Consider the following 18665-nt stretch of genomic DNA (forward strand, 5'->3'; position numbering starts at 1 on the left):
ATTATAGATGGGTAAAAAGCACAGTCTAGGGTGCTAGATATGAAGCAAGAATAGTTTAAGTGTAGATTTGTCTGTGAGTCGATTACAGGCTTTTGTGATTGTCAGCCAAGTAAGAGGGTCTCTCTCTCTCTCTCTCTGTCTCTCAACCAATTCAGGAGCTCTTTTTTGAGGGTGCAGGTTTGTGAGGCAGATTGTAGAACTAGGGACAGTTGTGAGACAGTTCTAAGATGAGAATGAGACCGATCTGGGATTATGAGTAAGCAAAGTCTAGGACTGTGAGTCTGGTAAACTTGAGTTTGTGTGTCTGTGTGTTGTTGTAAATCAGAATTTGGCTTTCAGATGAACACACCTGAGCCAACCCGGTTTGTGTGCAAGAGCGGGGCAGAAAGATTTGTCTTCGGGACTCAAACTCGGAAGTCATTGTGGGTAAAACAGGGTGTGTGTGCACGTGTGAGTGAGGCAAGTTCTTGAGTGTGAATCTGGGGGTTGTTGGGCGAGCGGGAAGTGTGCATGCGTGTGTGTGTGTGCGCGCGCGCGCGCGCGGCAAGTTGGGATTTCTACTTTCGAAGGGCAGCCGGGCTGCGCGACCCTGTGAGGCCACGTTGGGGTCGGGTGCGCGCCGAGGGCCGGCGGGCCGGCGACAGGTCAGTGGCGGAGCGCGCCGCTGCCCCGGCCCCTGCGCCGCGCGCTCGCTGGCTGGCTGGGGACTGGCAGGAACCGGAGCTGCACTGCCGCCTCTGGCGCGAACGCTCAGGCGCCTCCTCCCGCCCCAGTCACTGTGGCTCGGCGCACGCTGCCGGCGGCTGCCCTTTCCGCCTCTGGGGGAGCGAAGCCGCGGGCCGCTGTGCGCTGGAACCATGGCCTCAGGCCGGAGGGGCTGGGACAGCTCCCACGAGGACGATCTGCCCGTGTACCTGGCCAGGCCCGGCACCACGGACCAGGTCCCGCGGCAGAAGTACGGCGGCATGTTCTGCAACGTGGAGGGCGCCTTCGAGAGCAAGACGCTGGATTTCGATGCCCTGAGCGTGGGGCAGCGGGGCGCGAAGACTCCCCGGAGCAACCAGGGCAGCGTCCGCGGCTCGGGGAGCCGGCCGGGGGTCGAGGGGGACAGCCCGCGCCGGGGCCAAGGCCGGGAGGAGGGCAGGGAGCCCGCGCCCGCCTCGCCCGCCTCGCCCGCGCCCGCCGGGGTGGAGATCCGGAGCGCCACCGGCAAGGAGGTTTTGCAGAACCTCGGCCCCAAGGACAAGGTAAGGGGGCCCGGGGCTCTTCTTCTCCAGCCCTCGTTCCCTTGGCGACCCGGGGCGCCCCGACCCGGGCACAACTTTCTCCGGCTTACTTCGCTCGAGGACGGGGGACAGGGAGGAGGAGGAAAAGGGCATCCTCTGCTGAGCTACCGCGCGACCTCTCAGCCTGGACCCGGATTCGCGCGGGTCCCCCGTGGCAGAATCTTCGTGCGCGCGGGACCGGGGTGCGCGGGTCCCCGCCGCCTCCTTGCCGCACCCCCGGGCCAGCGGGTCTGGGTGGGTGTGTCCGCGCCGCCAGCCGCGGAGGTTTAGTGATTTCTAGCCCTCCTCTCCGTCTGAGTAACCACCAGCACGATTGTCTTGGCCCCACTCTGGCCCTGGATTAAATCTCAACCCGGGTTACCAGGGCAGAGGGCAAACTGGCGCTGGTAAAATGGGGTCATCTCCATAGTCCCCGGATGAACGTACAGGATGGGCGGTCTCCCCTCTCCCTCTTCAAACATCAGCTCTGACTCTGAAACTTTTGGGTGTGGAGCCACTAGACTAAACACCCTAATCTGAGTGCCTTTCTCTGTCCTAGATCGACATTTCCCATCTGTGTTTGTAGAGTGTACGTTTATGCACGTAGTTTGTTGCAAGACCGGGTACCACCGGGATCCAGCTGTCTCTGGAAGAATATCACTTATTTTTGAAAACAGGCCAGAGTATTAAGGGTGCGCTTTAAACGCGCACAAGCTGCAAATTCTCTGCGGCTCCTGCATGTGCCAAAGCCAATTTCTTCTGTATGTGGATTTTTGAGAAACTCATGCCACACCGAACTGACTGGAGGTATGGCATTGAAATCCAGCTTGCTCTCATCTATTTGTTTATGTCATAGAAAATCAGAACCATAGTTCAGAACATTCAGGGGCTGGGCAGAGCCTGAGTATTCAAAGTTCAAACTGATGCTGTTGAATTGGGGAACAATAGTAATCAGATATGTCACTCTTGTGTAGATAATGGCTGCAAAATCCATCCGCATATATTATTGTGTAAATACTGATACGAATAATAACCCGAAATGGAAATGTGTGCCCCAGAGCAGTTACAGTTAATGCTTACCCAAGTTCTAGATGTTTTTCCATTCAAATGCAGCGAGGCAGTCAAAAGAAAACTTACCACTGCACTGCTTGATTTTTGGAAGTTTGAAAAAACAAACAGAACTTTAATTATTGATACCACCAGGGAAAGAAAGCACTGAACTTCATACTTTGTAAGGGTGCCATTGGGAAACAATGTCCATGTCCCTTGCAATCACTCCTTTAGTCTGTGATTTTCATACCGTCCTTAGAATATGGGATTCCCCTAGGCCCTGCTCATGCCATCCTTTTAGGAAAAACTTCTGATATTTTGGAAAAGCTGTGACTGATATCTAAACTTAAGAATGGTGTTACAGGAAGATTATTGCCTCTCTTTAGGTCTGAGCTGATAGGATTGTAATGTTCCTGTCCTGACTCTATGGGGTGGGAGAAGTGATGGAAAAGGTTGGTAACAATTGCTGTGAGTCAGTGCTGTTTCTTTGCTGGAACACCCTGATGTAAGCCAGATAATATGCCTGGTTTGCAAGATTTAAGAATGGTAACTAGAGAAAGGCAAAATGTTCTTCCTGTAAACCCAGAAATTCTCTCGTTTTCCTTCCTTTTGCAAACCCTATACTTTTGGCTCCTAATTGAAAAATAATAATACAACTTAAGCATCAGCAGGATTTCTTGTGCTACGTGGTTATTTCTAAGTTCAGGCTTGCTGTCAGCGTCACGCAGTCCATGTTATTATCTCTAATTTGGTTGAATCACACTGCTGAAAGAGTCAGCAGACCTTATCTACTTCTGTACTTGATGGCTATTTCCTTGAGGATAGGGATTGTGTGTTTGGATTTATCACTGTGGCTAAAAGGCCTGGCACACTGGAGGTGCTCCATAAAGGTTTGCTACATTAAACCGCCTTAATTAAGCCATATTTTTTGCTATATAGTTGCACAGTGATCATCTGGCCTCTACTTATTTTTTATATATTTTAAAAATTTTCTAATTTCTTAAAGTAAACTCTAGGCCCATCATGGGGCTTGAACTGACGACCCTGAGATTGAGGGTCGCATGCTCTGCTGACTGAGTTAGCCAGGTGTCCCTTCTGGCCTCTATTTATATACCACGTTTTCAGGGAGTGCTCCACCTCATGAAGCAACTTTTGGAAAACTTCACTTTAAAAAATTTAAATTAAGCCCAAATCTGCCTCCTTGTAGTTTCCATAAGCTATTCTTAGTTTTGACCTTTTAAAATACAGAATAAAGTTTTTTGTTTGTTTGTTTGTTTTTTAAATTCTGAGATACTTTAATGAATTGAAGCTTGTGGGTTTGTTTAGCTGTCAGAAAAGGCTGGGTATTGCCCCAGTAACAAGCAGTTCCCACATTTCGGTGACTGAAGCAAACAACAGTTTATTTCTTGCTCCTGCTACCCATCGGCAAGGGTCAGCAGGGCATCATTTCCCCCACAGGGAGCTAGATGATAGCCTGATGGAAGTTTCAGCTTGACGCACCCATGTTGGCAAGAACATGGGGTGAGCTGCTCACAGACTCTTGAACTCCCATGCTGAAGTCGCAAAGATGACTTAGGTTCACGTTTCCCTGGCCCGAGCAACTCATTAATCCGTGTCTAACCTCAAAAGAATGGGGAGGGTGCAATTTTACCGTGATCCTGTAAGACAGAGGGTAGAAATATTTGGAATATAGTTTTAATATCCCTCCTGGGTTTGGGGCGGGACTACTGGGATGGGACCTGGCTCCACCCACCCAAATTACGTGACGCTGAGTATATAACTCAGCCACTGTTCCCCCTACTTTCTCACCCACAAGGGTGGATAACAGTGACAACTTTGCACATAGTAAGTACTTGATACAAATTAATTAATCTTACTCTTTGATTTTTTTACTGCCCTGTATATGTTTGAGGGCAATTATTACATTCTCTTTAAAATTATCTTTTTTAACTTTAATATTTCTAGCTTCTTTAGCCTCCCTATAATCTAAGAATTTCACCCCACCAATTTCCTTTTAAGGTTATATTATATTTTATAAATATTCTTTAGAACTGAACCTAGTGTTCCAGATGGGATATGGCCATGGCAAAATGTATTAGGCTAGTTCATTTCTTTGATTTATAGACAACATATGCTTCTGTAGTATGAGATTACACCTAATAATTCAGTATCCATGTGCTGCCATTGTCTCCATAGTCCATTCTCTGTCATTCAAGTGTTCAGAAAGTTTTTCACATCATGGGGCGCCTGGGTGGCTCAGTGGGTTAAAGCCAATGCCTTCGGCTCAGGTCATGATCCCAGGGTCCTGGGATCGAGCTCCACATCGGGCTCTCTGCTCTGCAGGGAGCCTGCTTCTTCCTCTCTCTCTGCCTGCCTCCCTGCCTAGTTGTGATTTCTCTCTGTCAAATAAATAAAATATTAAAAAAAAAAAAAAGAAAATTTTTCACATCAGCTGCTCTTAAGTCAGGATGTCTCCATTCTATACTGGTACAACTGAACTTAAAACCAGAAGCCAAACAAACCACAAACCTTTAACTATGGGATTTTATTTTTATTCCTTTTATAATACTTATCACCATTTTAGGTCATCTTTCTGTCTTGATAATTTTGAACCTTAATTCTATGACGTAGCATCCCTCTCCCCAGCTTTGGACCATCCACATATTTGATAACAAATGCTCTTTTCTGAGCACTTCCTGTGTACCTGATATCTGCCTATGTAGACATAGATCATAGAACATGGTTTTACAGATAGGGAAATTGAAACTCCTAGATACTAAGTGTTTAGCCCCAAATCACACTGACAATAAGTGGGGAGCCAGAATTCAAACTGATTTTTCTGAGTCCAGCATCCCTTTTTCTGAGTTCTGAGTCCTTCTCACCAGACAGGGAGTCTGCTGCTTTATTTTAATTCAGACCATTGTGTCTGTTCCTGACATGTTACTCGCATGCAGGGCAAAGACAGACTTTCCACCACACCTCTAGAACCTTCCTCCATCTTGCTGCCAACCCCTTATTCAGGATACTAGAACACTTGCTCAGCCTATGAAAACAGTTGCTGTAAGATCCTTTTTTCCCAAGTTGAATGCAAAGTTTTTGTTTTTTTAAGATTTTTTATTTATTTATGACAGAGAGAGAGTGAAAGAGGGAACATAAGCACAGGGGAGCTGGAGAGGGAGATGCAGGCTCCCCACTGAGCAGGGAGCCCAATATGGGGCTCGATCCCAGGACCCTGGGATCATGACTTGAACCAAAGGTAGATGCTTAATGACTGAGCCACCCAGGCACCCCTGAATATAAAGTTAGTAAGACAGATTTTAAAAACATGTCTGAGTGAACTCACAATACGCTTTCTAGAGCATCCCTACGTATTCACTCCTACCTGAAGGAAATGAGTTTAGTTAATAAATGAATAAATTATGAAGAAGTTTCATAACAAAACTGTGTGGGAGAATAAAAGTAAAAAAAAAAAAAGTCTCTGAGTTACACTTTGAGTGCCAAGTGCCAAGTTTGAAGTATGACTTGGGTGTTAAATGGTGATTCTGGACCCACCTGTAAACACCCTGTTAAATAATGCAGCTAGATTTTTCTTATGATAGACATTTATATTGCCCAAATCTTCCATGGTTGGCTCATACACCTTTTTGTTTATAACTTTTGACAATAAGTGCATAAAAAAGCAATTTTAAACGGAAAGGAAATATTTTTCACCATTTCTTAAGATGGTTTCCAGAGCTTTTCCTGCAGTGAAGAAATTACTAACGGGAGGAGAATTATGATATATGGTCTGCCAAGAGCAAATGATACTGCGAAGACTCTGTCATCCAGTGAAAACAAAGTAATGACATTATGATTACATGGGTCTACTGATAACGCCCTTTCAGGAGCCCCGGGTCACTCGAGTTCCCTGCTTCCCACGTGGGCCACTTTTGTGCAAGATGTTTCCTTTGTGAAGCCAGTACGGGTTCTGGCTGTAGGAGGAGAGCATTTGAAACAAGTGAGCTGTGGTGCTTACCCTTTTATAACTTGTCATGTGCTTCTCTGGTCCTGGGTGAAAAGTTTTCAAAATGATCCAGAGAAACTGAAGTTCTCCTTATCCTGCATAAGGGAAGACAGCTGGAAATAGAATTCTAGGTTTATAAAGGCTTCTCTAAATCATTAGAATGCCTGGAGTGCATGTGAATTTTACAAAGCTGCCCTGAACAAGGAAAATTTGCCCTTAGGCTGGGAAAAAAGGTTCTTGCTTACCTGGGCCCCAGGTCACACTCGTTTCTGGGACTATATTTATTTACCCAAACTTGGAAATGTTTGAAACCTTGCAGAACTTTGGTTTAGTTTGACAGTAGGCATTTGAGGAACATTAAAAAAAAATATGCCTTCCAAGTAATGCTGCGATTGGCAGCGTTCCCTCAAAGTAATGGTCCATGGAGACAGGGTTTTGCTGACAGGCTCTTGTAAGTAATGTTTAAAATGGCCAGGGGACTGTCGGGAAGGCTTTTCTGTCAGTGATTCTCTTGCTGATTAATTTCCACTGGGCGTTATTCCTACAGAGAATGTTCCTGTGAGGCATGGGAGAGAGCTTACTAGGAATAGGCAGTCTGGTTGTGGGGAATTCAGGTTGTGGCTAGCAGCTCAGCCCTCCATTTTTGGGAAGAGGCAGAAGTCGATTTAGGTGTGTAAGCACTTTTTAAAAACTTAAACTTCTAGGAAAATATCGTGTTAAGACTTCCCAGTACTCTTTACCTGGACTTACGTGACATTCAAAAAACAGTTCTACTCCCTCAGGAAACAATGACGTGAGGCAAACAAACAATAAACAAAGCAGCAAACAAAAGCTGAAGCAACGGGGAAAAGCATTAGCAGTCTCAGCTTGGAGACCCAGCCTTTCACCAACTGTCCAACTTGGGCAAGTTACCTCCTTTCTTTCTCATCCTTGGCTTCCTCCTTCCTAAAATGAATGGGATAGATCAGATGGTCGCCACAGCCATAGTCTATAAAGTTTTGATTGTGTACCTCTATGCAAAAGTTTTTTGAACATGGTCTCTCTCTATGTATATATACACACATGGGCATATATATAAATTACATGCATAACTTATGTACAGTTGGCCCTTGAAAAATGCAGGAGTGAGGGTGCCAACCCCCAGGCAGTCAGAAAACCATGTATACCTTTGACTCCCCAGAACCTTAACTACTCACAGCCTACTGTTGACCAGAAGCCTTACAGATAACATTAACAGTCATTCTACATATATTTTCTACATTACATGTATTATGTACTGCATTCTTACAATACGGTAAACTAGAGAAAAGGAAAATGTTATTAAGAAAATTGTAAGGAAGGGGTGCCTGTGTGGCTCAGTGGGTTAAAGCCTCTGCCTTCGGCTCAGGTCATGATCCCAGGGTCCTGGGATCGAGCCCCTCTCTGCTCGGCAGGGAGCCTGCTTCCCCCCTACCCTCTCAGCCTGCCTCTCTCCCTACTTGTGATCTCTCTCTCTCTCTGTCAAATAAATAAATAAATAAAAATTGTAAGGAAGAGAAAATATATGTACAGTACTGCACTGTATTTATTGAAAAAAAAATCCGCATTTAAATGGACCAGTGCAGTTCAAACCTGTGTTGTTCAACAGTCAACTGTATTCATATCTTGTGACCATAGTGCACTAAAGAGACAAAGTAAAATATTATATAGACACATGTAGATCCTTGTACTTTAGTGTCTTGTCTTACCCACCCAATTGGATAAGTGCTTGTGAATCTCTAATCTTTAGCTCAAAGCCATTAAGAGTCAGTGGTTCTAATATTATAATCATAAATGAGTTCATTGTCAGTTTGAGTTCTTCAGTGATACATGCTTTTTAAATAAAAAATAATATATTTGTGAGAGATGGAGGAGTGGGGGAAGAGGAGCAGAGGGAAAGAGAGGGAGAGAATCCCAAGCAGACTTCCTGTTGAGTGCGGAGCCTGATGCAGGGCTCAATCTCACAACCCCAGGACTGTGACCTGAGCCAAAATCAAGGGTCGGACACTTAACCACCTGAGCCATCCAGGCACCTTGGTATGTGCTCTTTTATGGACCAGTTTCTAAGAGAAAATTCACAACTGTTGGAGTCTTGCTCTAAGGCTAGACATGAAGTGTTGGGGTGTGTTCAGTATACTCTCTTTTTGTATGAGGGATTGGGCCAGTGTGTGCATAGCAAGGGTCACCATAAATATGATGAGTCCCCAGATCTCCCTTTAACCCCCATTTTTTCTCTACTTGTTTATTCAAAAAACACTTATTAAGTACCAGCTAATGAAAAACTAATTTTTTAAAAAGATTTTATTTGTTTTTTGACAGAGAGAGATCACAAGTAGGCAGAGAGGCAGGCAGAGAGAGGGGAGGGGGAGAAGCAGACTCCCTGCTGAGCAGAGAGCCAGATTCAGGGCTCCATCGGAGGACCCCGGGATCATGACCTGAGCTGAAGGCAGAGGCTTTAACTCACTGAGCCACCTGCAGAGGCTTTAACCCACTGAGCCACCCAGGCGCCCCCTCAATGAAAAACTAATCTTGAAGAGACAAAGATGGAAAAAACAGATAAACGATAGGAAAACTTAAACTGCATTTCCATACAGTCTCCCATAGAAAGCTGCTGTTAATACAGTGGCATATTCTTCATATCTCTGTGGGTATGACACACGTGTTTTTCATTCCCAAGAGCAAATATACAGTATTATCTGCTTTTTTTTTTTAAATATTTTTTATTTATTTGACAGAGAGAAATCACAAGTAAGCAGAGAGGCAGGCAGAGAGAGAGGAGGAAGCAGGCTCCCTGCAGGGCAGAGAGCCCAATGTGGGGCTCGATCCCAGGACCCTGGGACCATGACCTGAGCCGAAAGCAGAGGCTTTAACCCACTGAGCCACCCAGGCGCCCCTATTTTTTACCACTTTAATACATTTTCATCAGCTTTATTTCTGAGAGCTTCACGGGTTCAGAGCAGAAATGAGTGGAAAGTGCGGGGCTTTCCCTTATTTCTCCTGCCCCCACACTTCCGAAGCTTCCTCCCTTATCCCCGTCTTCACCAGAGTGTCACATTTGTCACACTTGGGGAATCCTCAATGACATATCTTTGTCACCCACACGTCATAGTTTACATTAGGGCTCACTCTTGGTATTGTTCATTCAGTGGAATTTGAAAAATGCATAAGGACACCACTCACCACTACAGTATCACACACAGGATTTTCATTCTCCTGAGAGTCCTTTGTGCTGCACCTGTTCATTCCTCCCTTCCTTCTAACCCCTGGTAGCTAGTCTTTCTCTTGTCCCCACAGGTTTGCCTTTTCTAGAGTGTCATATATTTGGAATCATACAGTATGCAGCTTTATTCAGATTGGCTTCTTTTACTTAGTAACGTGCTCTTAATGTCCCTCCATGTCTTTTCATGGCTGGATAGCACATTTCTTTTTAGCACTGAATAATAGTCCATTTTCTGGATGTACAATTTCTTTATCCATTCACCTACTGGCATCTGTTCTGGTTGCTTCTGAGTTTTGGCAGTTGTGACTAAGGCTTCTATAAACATTTGTGTGCAGCTTTTTATGTGGACATAAATTTTTAGTTCGCTCACGTAAATACCAAATAAATACCAAAGAGTGCAGGTGTTGGGTGGTACCGTAAGAGAACATTAAGTTGTTTTTTTTTAATTCCTTTTTTCTCTTTCTTTCTTTCTTCTTCTTCTTCTTCTTTTTTTTTTTTTTGAGAGTATTTACTTTTAAAAGAACTCTCCGAACTATCTTCCAAAGTGGCCATACCCTTTTGCATTCATTCCTACCAGCATTGCATGAGAGTTTCTGCGGCTCCACGTCCTTGTCAGCATTTGGTGTTATCCCTGTTTTGGGTTTGGGCCGTGGCAGTAGGTGTGCAGTGGTTTCTCCCTGATGCTTCAGTTTGCAATTATTTGGTGACGTTATGATGTGGAGCATCTTTTCGTACTCTTACTTGCCCTCTGTGTATCTTCTCTGGTGAGGTGTCTGTTTAGGTCTTTGGACCATTTTTTAATAGGGTCATTCATTTTCTTACTGTTGAGTTTTAAGAGTTCTTTGTATATATTTTGGATAACAATTCTCTACCAGGTGTGTCTCTTGCAAATATTTTCTCCCGGTCTATGGCTTGTCTTCTCATTCTATTGACATTGATTTTTGTAGAACAGAGGCTTTTAATTTTAATAAAGTTCAGCTTATTCATAATTTCTTCCATGGGTTATGCCTTTGGTGTTGTAAGTCATTGCCATACCCAAGGTCATCTGCGTTTTCTTCTACCTTATCCTCCAGGAGTTTTTATAGTTTTGCATTTTACATTTGGGTGTGTGATCCATTTTGAGTTAATTTTTGTGAAGGCTTTAAAGTCCAGCACTATTTGTTGAAAAAGACTACCTTTGCTCCATTCTGTTGCTTTTGCTCCTTTGTCAAAGATCAGTTGACTTTATTTATATGGATCTATTTCTAGCCTCTCTATTCTGATTCACTAATCTATGTATGCATTCTCTTGCCAGTACCACATTGTTTATTTTTTATTTTGTTATTTAAGTGGGCTCCCTGTCCAATGTAGGGCTCAAACTCACACCCCAAGATCAAGAGTCTCATGCTTTTCTTTTTTTTTTTTAAATATTTTATTTATTTATTTATTTATTTAGAGCGCACAGGAGTGGGGACAGGCAGAGGGAGAGGGAGAGAATCTTGAGCTGATTTGTGCTGAACATGAAACAGAACCTGGGTCCTTCTCTTACCACCCTGAGATCATGATCTGAGCCGAAATCAAGAGTCAGATCCTTAAGGGATGAAGCTACCCAGGTACCCTGAGTCACACGCTCTTCTGACTGAACTGGCCAGGCACACCTAATACCACATTGTCTTGTTTAATGTAGCTTCAGAGCAAGTCTTAAAGTTGAGTGGTGTCAGTTCTTTCAAGTTTCTCATCAAGTATGATATTAGTTATAGGTTTTGTTGTTGTTGTTGTTGCTTTAAAATTGGTTTATATATTTTAAAGAGAGAGCATGGAGCCCTACATGGGGCTTGATTCCATGACCCTGAGATCATGACCTGAGCTGAAACCAGAAGTCTGAGGCTTAACTGATTGTGCCACCTACGTACCTCTAGCTATAGGATTTTAATTGGTGTTGAGGATGTCCTCATCTGTGACTGGTTTGCTAAGAATTTTTGTCATGCATTGGTGCCAAATTTTGTCAAATTCTTCTTCTGCATCTGTTGATTTTGTTCATGGTATTTTTCTTTAGCTTCTTCATGTGATAGATTACATGAATTTTCCAGTATTGAACCAGCCTTGCATACTTTGGATAAATCCCTCTTGGCCATGGTGAATAGTTCTTTATAGACATTATTGAATTTGATTTGTTAATATTTTGTTAAGAAATTTTACATCTGTGTTCATGAGAGATATTGGTTTCCTTTTCTTGAAATGTCTATCTAGTTTTCGTATTAGAATAATGGTGTCTTCCTAGGATGAATTAAGTATTCCCTTTGCTTCTGTCTTCTGGAAGAGATTTTAGAGAATTGGCTTAATTTCTTCTTCCGAAGTTTGATAGAGTTCACTTGTGAACCATCTGGGTCTAGTGCTGTTTAGGAAGGTTATAAATTATTGTTTCGATTTTTTTAAATAGATATAGACCCATTCAGATTGTTTATTTCTCCTTGTGTGAGTTTTACTAGATTGTATCTTTCAAGGAAATAGTTCATTTTGTTTAGATTATCAAATTTGTGGGCATAGAGTTTTTCATAATATTCTTTGTTATCCTTTTTTTTTTTTTTAATATTTTATTTATTTAACAGAAAGAAATCACAACTAGGCAGAGAGGCAGGCAGAGAGAGAGGAGGAAGCAGGCTCCCTGCAGGGCAGAGAGCCCAATGTGGGGCTCGATCCCAGGACCCTGGGATCATGACCTGAGCCGAAGGCAGAGGCTTTAACCCACTGAGCCACCCAGGCGCCCCTCTTTGTTATCCTTTTAATGTCAGTGGGATTTGCAGTGATGGCCTCCATTCATTTCTTATAGATGCTTATCAGTTTTATTGATCTTTTCAAAGGAGCAGTTTTGGTTTAATTTCCTTTATTGATTTCTTGTTTTTAGTTTTATTGATTTATGTTCTAATTTTTATTCTTTCTCTTCTGCTGACTTTGGATTTACTTTGTCTTCTTTTTCTAGTTTCCTAAGATGGAAGCATAGATTATTGATTTTAAGTACTTTTTAAAATATATTCATTCAACATTATAAATTTTCTTCTAACCACTGCTTTAATTGCATCCTACAAATTTTGTTACACTATATTTCACTTTAATTTAGCTCAAAAATATTTCAACATTTCTGTTGAGATTTCTTTAATGAGCCATGTGTTATTTGAAAGGTGTTGTTTAATGAAGTATTTTGTGATTTTCCTGTGATCTTTTTGTTACTGATTGATGGTTTAATTCTGCTGTGGTGTGAGAACAGACATTATATGATTTCTCTTTTTTTATAACTTTTATAGTGTGTTTTATAGCTCAGATCGTGGTCTATCCTGGTGAATGTACTATGTGAGCTTGAGAAGAACGTGTGTTCTTTTGTTGTTAGATGAGGTAGTCTGCAGATATCAATTATATCTAGCTGATTGATAGTGCTGTTGAGTTCAACTATGCCTTTATTGATTTTCTGTCTGTTGGATCTGTCCCATTTTCCACAGAGAGGTGTTAAAGTCTTCAAGTATGCTAGTGGATTCATCTGTTTCTCCTTGCAGTTCTATTAGTTCTTCCTCATATACTTTGATGCTCCTTTTATATGCACATATACTCCTTATATAAACATATATATATATATATAAAAGCATATATATAAGCATATGTTAAGAATTATTATGTCCTCTTGGAGAGCTTACCCTTTATAATCATACCTGGTAGCTTTCCTACTTTGAAGTCTGCTCTATCTGAAATTAATATAGCTCTTCCTGCTTTCTTTTGATTAGTGTTAGCATAGTATGTTTTTCTCTACCCATTTACTTTTGGTTCATGTGTGTTCTTATATTTTATCTATCTATCTAACATTTTATTTATTTATTTGAGGAAGAGAGCATGAGTGGTGGGGAGGGGCAGAGGGAGAGGGAAGAGCAGACTCCCTGTTGAGCAGGGAGCCCTACCAGGGCTCAGTCCCAGGGCTCTGAGATCATGACCAAGAGCCCGATACTTAACCGATCAAACCACCGAGGTACCTCATGGGGTTGTGTTTTTGTTTCACTCTGACAATCTCTATCTTCTAATTTGTGCATGTAGACTGTTGACATTCAAAGTGAGTATTGATACTGTGGACTTACATTTACTATATTTGCTTGTATTTTCTACTTGTTCCTTTCCCTTTTTCTTTTTTGGTCTTCCATTCTTTTCCTGCCCTTTGTGGTTTTAAATGAGCATTTTATATGATTCATTTTTTTCCTCCTTTTTTTAACATATCAGTTATACTTTTTAACTTTTTCTAGTGGTTGTCCTAGAGTTCACAATATGCGTTTATGACTAAATCAAGTACAAGTACTGTATAATAACAAAATAGTCCCAGTTCTTCCCTGCCCTGTCCCATGTCTTATTGTTGTTATTCACTTATACATAAGTATATATAAACATATATAACTGAATGCAATATTGCTATTATTATTTGGAACAAATAAGAAAAATTTAAGTTTTTATATTATCTTCACTTGTCACTTCTCTAGTGCTTTTTCTTTTCTTCTTCTTTTTTTTAAAATATAGATTCAAGCCTCTGATTCATTCTTCTTCTCTCTGAAGAACTTCTTTTAATATTTCTTGGAAGGCAGATGTACTGCCAACAAATTCCCTCAAGTTTTATTTGTCTGAGAAAGTCTTTATTTCTCCTTCCCTTTTTAAAAATTACATTTGACATACAATGTTGCATCAGTTTCAAGGGTACAACAAAGAGATTCCATAAGACCATATGTTATGCTGTGCTCACTGGAAGTATAGCTCCCATGTGTCACTATGCAGCACTATTACAATACCACTGACTATATTCCCTGTGCTGTGCTTTTCATTCCCATGATTTATTCATTCCATAACTGGAAGCCTGAATCTTCCACGCCCCCTCCCCCATTTTGCCCCTTCTCTGACCCTCTTCCTCTCTGGCAACCATCCTTTTTTTTCTCTGTGTTTATGGATCTTTTTCTGCTTTTTGTTTGTGTGTTTGTTTGTTTGTTTTTGAGATTCCACATGTAAGTGAAATCATATGGCATTTGTTTTTCTCTTTCTGACTTCTTTCACTTAGCATTCATTATACCTGCTAGGGCCATCCATGTTGATGCAAATGGCAAGATCTCAACCTTTTTTGTGGCTAAATAATATTCTGTATATTTATCACATCTTCCTTATTCATTCGCCTATAGATGGACAGGGGTTGTTTCCATAACTTGGCTATTGTAAATAATGCTGCAATAAACATAGGGGTGCATGTATTTTTTCAAAATAGTGTTCTTGTTTTCTTTGGGTAAGTATGCAGGAGTGGAATTACTGGATCATCTGGCATTTCTATCTTTAATTTTTTGAGGAACTTCTATGTTGTCTTCCAGCATGTTTTCCAGTCAGTGTTAGTGGCAGCACCAATTTACATTCCCACCAATAGTGTATGAAGATTCTTTTTTTTTTCATATCCTCACCAATGCTTGTTCTTTTTTTAATTATTAATTTTAAAAAATTTTTATTTACTTATTTGTCAGAGAGAGAGAGAGAGGCAGGCAGAGGGAGAAGCAGGCTCCCCGCTGAGCAAGGAGCCCGAGCAGGACTCGATCCCAGGACCCCAGGATCATGACCTGAGCAGAAGGCATACGCTGACTGGCCACCCAGGCACCCCACTTGTTTTTTCTGTTTAATTCTAGCCATCCTGTTAGGTAAAAGTGTTATCTCCCTGTGGTTTTGATTTGCATTTCCTTGATGATTAACAATGTCGAGTGTCTTTTCATGTGTTCTCTTTCACTTTTGAAAGATATTTTGCAATGGTTTTGATTTGCATTTCCTTGATGATTAACAATGTCGAGTGTCTTTTCATGTGTTCTCTTTCACTTTTGAAAGATATTTTGCAAGATCAGAATTGTAGTGTTCCCCCCCCAACACTTTAAATATTTTAGTTTACTCTCCTCTTGCTTGTTTGAATTCTGGGAAGAAATCAGAGTAACTTTTATCTTTGCCTCCCTATAGGTAAGGTGTTTATTTTTTTTCCTTTTGTCATCTCTCAAGATTCTGTCTTTATCTCTGATTATCCGAAATTTGAATAGGATAAGTCAGCTATAATTTTTTTTCAGGAGGGTACTTGATGTTCCTTGAGCTTGACATTCCTTGGGCTTCTGTGATACGTTGTCAACATTAATTTAGGGGAAATTCTCAGTCATTATTGCTTTAAATATTGCTTCTCTTTTCTTTTCTCCTTCTGATATTACTAGTATATATATGTTACACTTTTTGTAGTTGTCCTGCAGTTCTTTGGTATTGTGTTCCATTCTTTTCTGTCTTTTTTTTCTTTTTTGCTCCATTTCGGATATTTCTATTATATCTTCTAATTCAGAGATTCCTTCTTCAGCTCTGTCTAATGAGCCCATCAAAGGCATTTTTCATTTCTATTACAATGTTTTTGATTTCTAGTATTTTTTTTCTATTCTTTGTTAGAATTCCCATCTCTGCTTACTTTGTCTTTTTTAAAAAAGATTTTATTTATTTATTTGACAGACAGAGATCACAAGTAGGCAGGGAGGCAGGAAGAGAAAGAGGGGTAAGCAGGCTCCCTGCTGAGCAGAGACCCTGATGTGCGGCTTGATCCCAGGACCCTGGGATCACAACCTGAGCTGAAGGCAGAGGCTTTAACCCACTGAGCCACACAGGTGCCCCATTATCTATCTATTCTTGGTATTATGTCCTTTTTTTTTTTTTTAAAGATTTTATTTATTTATTTGACAGAAAGAGATCACAAGTAGGCAGAGAGGCAGGCAGAGAGAGTGAGAGGGAAGCAGGCTCCCTGCTGAGCAGAGAGCCCGATGCGGGACTCGATCCCAGGACCCTGAGATCATGACCTGAGCGGAAGGCAGTGGCTTAAACCACTGAGCCACCCAGGCACCCCGAGTATTATGTCCTTTTTCCATTGAAGCAAATTAATCAATTTTTTTCTAAATCCCTCCTCTGGTAACACCAACATTCCTGCCATATCTGATTCTGGTTTTGATGTTTGTTTGTTCTCTTAAACCTGTGTTTTTCCCCTTTTAGTATCCCTTGTCATATTTTCTTGAAAGGTGGATACAATAAATGGGTAACAGGAACTCCAATAAATAAATCTTTACCAATGTAGTAGTAAAGTGTGGATCAGAGGGGAAGCACTCTAGTCTTATGGTTAGATCTCAGTCTTTTGGTGAGCCTGTGCCCTTGGACTGTGGGCTTCATCATGCTTCTCATTCTTCTGCCATCCCTTAGATGGGAAAAGATGACTGGATGGGGATGGAGATGTGTATTTCCTTTCCCCTATGTGGAAGGATTAATGGAGCTGGGGTTAGATATTTTCCTTCTCTCGTTTGGAAGGCCAGAGATGTGGTGTTGAGTATTTTCCCCTTTCCCTCAGGTAGCTTATTAAGCTCTGATAGCAAATTAGGCTCTGGTAAAATTGATTTTCCTAGAATCAGGCCTTGTTAAGAAGAAAGAAATATTCTGGTTTATTTAAAGAATAGCTCCTTCACCCCTCCCCATTCCAGAAGTGGGAGGGGCTCTTTCTCTTGTTGTCACTTTGAGGACCTCAGGGACCTCATGGAAGTAACAGTCATAAAACTGGGAAGGCCTCCCATGACTGGGTCTCCCTGGCGTTTTGAACTCTTTTGAGATTGTCCACACGGAGCCTCCATCCATTCTTCCACCACAATTCAGGTTTTCCTACCCTGGCACTGGCTTCTGTGGAATTGTTTGCTTGTGGACTAAATCTCAGGTGAGTCATGACTATGTTTGCCTCTCTGTCTCTCCAATTCTAAGGACAGTGGTTTTCCATGTAAATTTGCCTTCTTGCTGAATCTAAGGGGAATTGCTGATTTGTCAGTTTGCTCAGCTTTTTACTTGTTGTTAGAGTGGAGTGGCAACTTCTTAGCTTCTTTCATTCTGACCTGAAAACACTAAACTTATTTTTTTTAAACTTTTTTGACATCTTTACAGAGCATCAAAGATTTTCCAAAATGTAATTTACAATGGCTATGTAGTACTCTGTTGTGTGGTATCACGTATTTAATCACTAATTTCCTTTTTTTTTTTTTTTAAAGATTTTATTTATTTATTTGACAGACAGAGAGAGATCACAAGTAGGCAGAGAGGCAGGCAGAGAGAGGAGGAAGCAGGCTCCCTGCCGAGCAGAGAGCCCGATGCGGGGCTCGATCCCAGGACCCTGGGATCATGACCTGAGCCGAAGGCAGAGGCTTTAACCCACTGAGCCACCCAGGCGCCCCCACTAATTTCCTTTTTTAAAATTTTTATTTTTTTTAAGTAATTTCTACACCTAACATGGGTCTCAAACCCAAAACCCCGAGATCAAGAGCTGCACACTCTATCAGCCAGAATCCCTGAATTACTAGTTTCTTTTAATTGGACGTGGATATTTTAGTTTTCAATTTTGGTTTCACTTTTACTTCTCTTCTACTATTGTAAATAAGAGGGCGATAGACCTTTTTCTCGCCAAATCTTTGTGTATGTTCATTTCTTTATCATTTGTCAGTGAAAACTTCCTAGAAATGGTCGCATGTGGTGTGATCATTTTCCTGCTGGAGGATTACTGAGCATGAGGTGGTCGCTTGCCATGTGGACTTCAAGGGCAGAACTCCCGGTAAACCAGGGAACACTTCTGTGTAAATTCCATAAGAGGGAGGAGAGCAACCAGGGCCACATTGCTCAACAGCAGATGGGATTAAGACACCACAAGAGCCAGGCAAGTGGGGACAAAGTAAATAACATGGGAAGAAGAAGATTTTAAATCTTAGCTGGAGATAAAAATGTAGAAAGAGACAAGTGTCTTCTCTTTCTTTACCAAAGTAGTTCTCACCATAATCTACTGGAATTTTACTTGTCCTTGGCTTTTGGGGTGCAGATGAGAAGTTCATGGTGTGTTCTAACGAATAGCTCCATTTATGGAGTACTTCTTTTTGCAAGGCCTTGCTACCTCCAGTTCTTACAATCGTTCTACAAAATAGGTATTAATAACTACACATTCTGGAAAAGAAACCGGATTTTGGAGAGCTGCCTTGACTTCCTGCAATCCTACAACAGGAAATAGACAAAGTCCAGAATTTAGCCTAAGGAATCTCTGATT

At 41.7% G+C, this 18665-nt stretch overlaps 1 protein-coding gene across 1 annotated transcript in view; it reads left to right on the forward strand.

Moving 5' to 3' along the window:
- Window positions 1-721: 721 nt before the first annotated feature.
- The window catches only part of DPYSL3 (dihydropyrimidinase like 3), a 112956-nt gene continuing 95012 nt past the window's right edge, over window positions 722-18665 (forward strand). Inside the window, exon 1 of the mRNA XM_046000202.1 lies at window positions 722-1247. Within this exon, the coding sequence (XP_045856158.1) occupies window positions 858-1247 (390 nt within the window). The 5' untranslated portion in view covers window positions 722-857. The remainder of the gene's footprint in view (window positions 1248-18665) is intronic.

This window comes from Meles meles, chromosome 3, assembly GCF_922984935.1.
Source record: "Meles meles chromosome 3, mMelMel3.1 paternal haplotype, whole genome shotgun sequence".
Taxonomy (NCBI): Eukaryota; Metazoa; Chordata; class Mammalia; order Carnivora; family Mustelidae; genus Meles; species Meles meles.